The sequence below is a fragment of the Xenopus tropicalis genome, chromosome 3 (assembly GCF_000004195.4).
Source record: "Xenopus tropicalis strain Nigerian chromosome 3, UCB_Xtro_10.0, whole genome shotgun sequence".
In the NCBI taxonomy this organism is placed as follows: domain Eukaryota; kingdom Metazoa; phylum Chordata; class Amphibia; order Anura; family Pipidae; genus Xenopus; species Xenopus tropicalis.
In genome coordinates, this window is record NC_030679.2 from 91,944,644 (window position 1) to 91,952,325 (window position 7,682).

General features: G+C 38.9%; 1 protein-coding gene across 1 annotated transcript; it reads left to right on the forward strand.

The window, feature by feature from the left end:
- Window positions 1-579: 579 nt before the first annotated feature.
- Window positions 580-7,682, forward strand: nr2e3 (nuclear receptor subfamily 2 group E member 3). Its single transcript, NM_001097164.1, is given in 8 exon segments — window positions 580-630; window positions 1,678-1,828; window positions 2,773-2,876; window positions 4,008-4,256; window positions 5,247-5,428; window positions 6,056-6,296; window positions 7,328-7,433; window positions 7,547-7,682. Coding segments are annotated over 8 exon segments (1,215 nt in total). The 5' UTR covers window positions 580-581; the 3' UTR covers window positions 7,680-7,682.

Here is a 7,682-nt window from a genome sequence, read left to right on the forward strand (position 1 = left end):
AGCCAGCTATTTAGATTCTTGATTCAAGTCCTCACATTCAGAAGAGCATATTACAGCATAATTACCAGAAAAATCTCTCTCTCCTCTATGTTACTCCATCAGTAGCATATATATAATTACATTGATTAGCAGAAGTTCATAATTCAGTTGAATCTTGTTAGAAAGCCATATGCTAACCACTAAGTGCTAATCTCATAGAATGGACACCTCGTTAATTCTTCATGGGTCTACATGACTGCTCCACCTTCTCATAGACAGTAAAGATTAAGAGGATGACAACAGGCATCTGCTTACACAGCGTTAGGCGCTAATCTTCAGGCCCTAAGAAAAACTCTTGACCATAGACAAAGAGTAAGAGAAAGATAAACCTCTCCATTAATGTCCATCTCTCCATCCTGCTGAACCTCTGCAAGGAGCTCCTTTGTATTCTTAGATTTCGTAGGGTATCAGCATTTCCCTTTGGGGAGTTAAATTAAAGGTCACCGGGATCTCAGCAGTAAAGAAACAAACACTTGCAGAAGAACCTGCTCACCTGAACTGCCACCTAAAGACAAGGAGAAACACTGAAGGGAATCGGCACAATGAGTTCTCCCACAGGATCTGTTCTAAGCACAGAGGACAGTCAATCAGGTAAGGGATGCTTGTTCAGAATGATATACCTTATTATTTATGTAGTTTACGCAAACTTTATTACATAAAAGCCCAAACTAATAAGTAATATTTATATGTATCCAGTAAACTGCAGCATTTGGATGGAATGATTTCTCTGAAAGACTAACCATCTTGGTGTATAACAGCCCCATGCTTCTCCTAAATAGTAAACAATTATGAATTGTACCAGAAGAGGGCTTTAAATTGAACATTCCTGTTATTAGGATTTTATAAGAATATAGAAAATGTAATTGAAAGGCGTGTATCCAAGAAATAAATGTCCATGAAATTTTAGAGATTTTATCCTCAGCAAGATGGTTGTTTTTTCACTCATTGCTAAAGACTGAGAGACTAAATAGCTGAAGACTTTGCTAAACTAATAACCCATTGTGGTGTTTAGACAAACCAGAACATTAAATTAAGTTTAATCAAGCCAAATGATCCCCTTTATTAAGAGAACAGCTACAGCTTTAAGTGGTACAGAGCCTAGGAAATGTTGTGAGTCTTTCTAACTTAAACAGGACACTTGCAACAGTGCAGTTACCTATACCAACTAGTTCACAATTAGTCTGCATCTTTTTACTGTTGGTATAGTAATGTAAACATAAGGGCTATGACCCTGGGAAAAATGTATCCACTGTTTCTAATAACCTATAGAATAGTTATGTCTGAACCATAACCATAGAATAGTTATAAAGGTTGTGCACATAGTACTCCATTATAAACAGAGATGAAATAAGGTGTACTCTGTATGAAGCTGTAAAGGAAAGACAATACAGAACAAAGAGTTAAATGTGAGTTTAAGGGCAAAGACACACGGAGCTACTTGTCACGGCTACAAAAATAGACAATGCTGATCATTTACTGATAATTGTCTCTATGTGTGTTTTAGCCATTATCTAGGGCAGGGTATTTTGTGGCATTTAGTGACAAGTAGCTGCTAGTAAGTAAAAGTGCCTTAGCGCTAAGAAGCCATTCCCACACTGAGATTGAGATGAGGTACTGATGTTGCATTCTTTCTTGCAGTTCCCAGCCCGGCCCCAGGCCCTGCTCCCAACCCTCTCCTTTTGTGCAGAGTGTGCGGTGACAGCAGCAGTGGAAAACATTATGGCATCTTTGCCTGTAACGGTTGTAGTGGCTTCTTCAAGAGGAGTGTTCGCAGGAAGCTCATATACAGGTAGGCTCCATATCTTCCTTCCATTTCTGGCAAAAGCTGGCTTGTTTCATTTGCATGAGAACTGGGGGCATTTGCACTGGATGCTTGTTCTGAATTTCTGCCCTGCAGGGATTAATAAAATGTGACCAGTGAAGGGTAGCACTTTTTCAAATAGAAAAAGTTATTTAAAGACAGTTTTTATATACTGTAATATACATTCCAACTAGTACACATAAATAGATTGCACTATTGCAAGCTATGGAAAATGGCTGCCAAGTTTTAAATGCAGAGAATGAATGTTCTCTATAAACAATAATATATGAACCTGGGCTATGCTGTATAGAAAGGAAAATAAATTACATTCTAATAATATATATATAGATATATGTCTAATATTATTAGCGTAATATTTAGGAGAGTTTATTATGGAGTAAATGATGGTGTTGTAATGTTTAATATTACCTAAATATCCATTATTAGTGCAGAATCTTTTCCTTGTTAAATGTTAATCTCTCTATGAATACTCTGTACTGCAAGGAGAAAGGGTAGTGAAAGCTAAAGGCACAGAAAACACTATCATCACTGCACTTTTAAGCACTACAGTAAGCTTGCGCTCATTTGTACTTCTATCACAAGTCATTAGCAAATGAATGTTCTGCATACACAATAACTGCTGTTCTGTTATCTCCACGTGAACTTCAGGCAAACGGAAGTTAGATTTCAGCTTTTACATGATGTGCGGAGGGGAAACATTCCGTTTAGCTTAATTCAGAATAGACCCAAATTCAGAATAGGATTAATTTGAATGTAACATTAATCCTAGAGTTTAGTTACAATTTCAAAATGAATAGTTGTTTATGGAACAAAAACACATTGCACATTTTAAAAATATCCATATGCTTATGCACTCACTGAATGTATGTATATCTGCAAAACTATAAAAATCTAATGCATCTAATTTTCAGGTGCCAGGCTGGCACAGGACTGTGTCCAGTAGATAAAGCTCATAGAAACCAGTGCCAAGCCTGCAGACTAAAGAAATGCCTTCAGACGGGTATGAACAAGGATGGTGAGTGCTGCAACTATGTATTGGTTTGTAGATGTGATGTGTCCATATTAGCAACTATATCAGTAGAAAGTGTGCCTTTTCAGCTGTCTCTGTAGTGCAGGATACCATCCAGCCTTGGTACATGGGACAGCCAACAAAATGATCTATTAGTGATACAGTGAGGTATTATTATGAATAATGGGGTTATGTATCTCATTGTCTTGTGCATATAAATGCAAGCTTACCTTTGAACAGGGAGCATCAGCTGATTAAAGGTGGCCATACACAGGCCGATTGTAGCTGGCGATATCGGTAGCTGGCAGCTTATCGGCCCATGTAGGGGCACAAACGATGGGCCTGCCCAACCGACATCTGGCCTGAAATCAGCCAGATATCGATCTGCAGGTTAAAAAATTTAGTTGGATCGGGGACCGCATCAACGAACCGACTGCGCCTATTACCGGCGTTCTAATTTGATTGTTTGGCCTGACCGAATTAGCCTAAATTCACCCAATATCGTCCCCACCCGTAGGTGGAGATATCGGGAGAAGATCCACTCGCTTGGCGAGGTCATGTATGGCCACCTTAAGCATGTTGATTTCTCAGATGTTCATCTCTGAGATTTTCCATGGGGTAAAAAAAGCATTGCCTGTCTTAACCCTAAAAGTCATGTGACTGGACAGCTGAAGGTGATTTTTTTTTCTTCAAATTTTAATATGCATAAAGTTTGGTACAGTATTTAGTCAAATGTCTTGTTTAGGATTTGGTTGAATCCAAAAATCATAGATTTGGTGTATCCCCAATTTGTGCAGCTTATAGCAAGGAGCGTTATGAGTGGGTACTGTTGATACCTTTCCTGTAATTTAAAATAGTTAAGATTGGATACAACTAGTTTAACATGTTAAACCAACAGCAGATGCTCAGAGTATCTTTCTACTGCAATAATAACTGGTATTAAGTTCATGTCTGATCTGCACTGTACTAAGTCACATCCACGTACCAGTGCTAACAAAGTCTGCTTCTAGAAACAATATCACACTTGGAGTAGATCTTATGGAATCTTGTCAAGTGCTGCACCATTATTGGCATCCTATGCAGCTACTGAACTTCATCATTGTTAAATGTTAATAAAGGCTATTGTTCTTTTTGTAGCTGTCCAGAATGAGCGTCAGCCTCGTAGTACAGCTCAGATCCGCCTTGACAGTATTGACTTGGACACAGATAGCCGCTCTGAACACTTAGCCACTACACGGGATCCTCCTCCTTCCTGCCCACAAGGCAACAATCTCAGAACCCCAATCCCTAGTGCCATATCAGGAACTCTAAGCCCCCCGCACAACCACCGCTTCATGGCTAGCTTGATGACAGCAGAGACATGTGCCAAGCTGGAGCCAGAAGAAGGTAAAGACAAATAGAAAAGTTCAATAATAAAATATTTTAGCAAACATAGTAACATTGTCTGGGGATTATCTATATTGTCTGCCAAATAACTAAGGATGCACTGAATCCATAATTTTTGGACTTGGTCAAATACCACCACAAAGATTTGGGTGATTACCAAACTGAATATGAACCCAAATTTGATTAATCAAAATAATTGCATGATCTGTGAATAACAAAATGTTGCATTCAGTTGTCCAGAAAGTTAAAGAAAATGGCTTTATATTTAGCTGAAACAAGTCAAAATCTGAATCCTGGAAAAAGGGCTGTGATTTGTCCAGATCCTCAGCTGAATCCTGGCTTTAGTGCATACCTACGAACAATGATAACCCAAATGAGCAACATGGTTTGTCTAGGGCAAGGCGTCATTATGAAAATTAGTGCACTGAGAAATTAACCCTTTTTTCCCACATCCTACTGAGACTGGCACACGCCATAAATTTAAAAAGAGTTTAAAAACCCAAGAAGGTTAACATTTTAGGAAAGTGTCATGTGTGTAAAGGCAAGGCATACATGTATGGAATCCCTTATCCAGAAACCATTTATCCAGAAGGCTCCGAATTACGGGACGGTAATACCCCATAAAGCCCATTTTAATTAAATAATTCAATTTATTTTTAAATGATTCCCTTTTTCTCTGTGATTATAAAACAGCACCTTGTACTTGATCCCAACTAATATACAAGTAATTCTTATCGGGGGCAAACAATCATATTAGGTTTATTTAATGTTTAAATGATTTTTTAGTAGATTTAAGGTAAGGAGATCCAAATTACAAAAAGATCTCTTATCTGGAAAACCCCAGGTCACATGCATTCCAGATAATGTATCCTATTCCTATATATGTAATGTGTGTTTCCTTGTAACATACTGAAAAAGGTAAAACATCAGTACTAAAAAATACATAATCCAAACTATTTTACAAAATCTCCATAAAACTTTTTTTTTCAGCTGATGAGAACATCGATGTTACAAGTAATGAGCCAGAGCGAACCCCAACTGACTTTCAGATATCAGGATTTCCAACGTCTAGCCCAGAAGGAGTGTATGAAACTTCAGCTAGGCTTCTCTTCATGGCTGTAAAATGGGCTAAGAACCTTCCAGTTTTCTCCAATCTTCCATTCCGGGACCAGGTGGGTTATACAATTCTGCCATTTTCACACTAGATGCCATTTTCTAAATTGTTCAGCCACAGATTCAGATTCTGTTTGTGGCTAAATCAGCCATCCACCAGCTCTAGGTCACTCTCTCATTAAATGCCCTTCTACTGCATACATTCATGTAACCATTTACTGCCTTGCATTCTAAGTTGATTGGTGGGTCCTCTTTAAAGCCTCTGATAATGCCCTCTTTTTTCTGGGTGACATTATATATACATTACATATAACATATATGTAAGATGTGCTTAGTTCTGGTGGTCAGCCAGGCGTTTATCTGTTTGCACTAAAGTTTATCTGTTTGGCCTTAGGACTACATGCAATTCAATCATCAATTCAACTTTTTTTTTTTAATCTGAAGAATGACGTATGCCAAAAATAAATACTTTTGTATTTATTACAAAAAATAAATGGCAGACTATGGCATCTTAGATAATCTTCAGATTGGCCAAGACAAAGACAGTTGAGTCTGGTAGCTGTGTATTTGCAGTCGTGTAGAGTGCAAGCTGAATGTCAGAAAGTGACACTCTACCTGTTAACATAAGTCATCAGATTCAAGGTTTTGTTTCCAACAAATGTCCTTTTTATCCTTCCCTGGTACAGGTTATCCTTCTGGAAGAAGCATGGAGTGAATTATTTCTTCTATGTGCCATTCAATGGTCTATGCCTCTTGACAGCTGCCCTCTGCTCTCTGTACCAGACTTGTCTAGTCAAGTTCATGGAAAATCTGTGTCTTCCACCATAGATGTTCGAATTCTTCAAGAAACAATTAGTCGGTTTAAGTCACTCAATGTTGACCCAACAGAATTTGCCTGTTTGAAAGCTGTTCTGCTCTTTAAACCTGGTAAGTAGGAAAGACCTTTCTTGCCCAAAAAAAAGTGATTGCTCCGAGCAGTGGAGGGGAGCTCAGCCTGAAAAACAGACCTTTTTTGGGTTAACTGGTGGTGCAGGGATGGGGGGCACTTGCATGAAGGCCCTTTAAAGGAGAAGGAAAGGCTAGTAAAGAGTTAATCTCAAGCTGCAGGCATACCTTCAGTTGTCTCAATAGTGCCCTTAAGTCTCCCCATATTTCTCCTGTTCAGAAGATCTGAAGCCAAACAGGAAGAAAAAATGCTGAGCTGTGTAAAGAAAGTTCCCATAATGCCTCACTCCTGCACAGACACTGGGACCAAGTGAACATGCTCAGTTAGTAAGACTATGAGTCAGCTTCCTGCTGATTGGCTCAGATCCACATTCCTAAGGGGGGGGGGGAGTGAGGTCTTAGCATTCTTGAGGGAGGGAGGAGCAGGAAAGAGCAAAAAACAAAGATCTGCGTGTCTGTGGCACAGGAAAACAGACACAACTAATCTTTTGACAGAGAAGTCAGTGCAGCATTTCTGTGAGTGCTTATGGCTGTATTTACATAGACCTTTCTGATAAAGCTTACTTAGTTTTTCCCTTTCCTTCTCCTTTAAATATGGATGAATAACTGATAAACAGATATTTTCCTATATTCTAGCCATTTTGTGAGCTATAAAGGCTCTAACCAAGGGCTGAAACTTAAAAGAGAACCCCAAACAAATATTGGACCTCAAAGGATTGAACTAAGAAAAACACTGTAGGGGGATCCCCAGCCCAAGCATCTAAACCCATTAGATAGAGCCATGCAAGTGCCTTAATAATCATGTGACTATAGCCTAAAAGTGCAAAAAAGATACATTTTATGGTAGTTATTCATTCATTCATCAGGTATGACTTTGGTAAGAGACAAAATGCTTTAAAATGTAACCATTCAATGTAATTTTTTCCCCAATTGATTGAAATACACAATGATTCATCCTCGCCTGTCTCATGAAATGAAAAATTATTTCCCCATCTCTATTTCCTGTGTTCTAGAAACAAGAGGCCTGAAAGACCCTGAACAAATAGAAAACCTTCAAGACCAATCTCAGATGATGTTGGCCCAGCACACAAGGAATCAATACCCAGCCCAGCCCGTTAGGTAACTCAAGGGGAGGGATTGGTTGGCAATTTGAGTGTTGTGTTGTACTGCTGTGGGGACAGTTTGCTAAAGGGAAGAGAAGCCTTCTAACTGACACGTCTCCTTATTTTCAGGTTTGGGAAGCTTTTGCTCCTTTCTCCATCACTGCGATTTATTTCATCTGAACGTATTGAGCTGCTTTTCTTCCACCGGACCATAGGAAACACTCCAATGGAAAAACTGCTTTGTGATATGTTCAAGAACTAAATC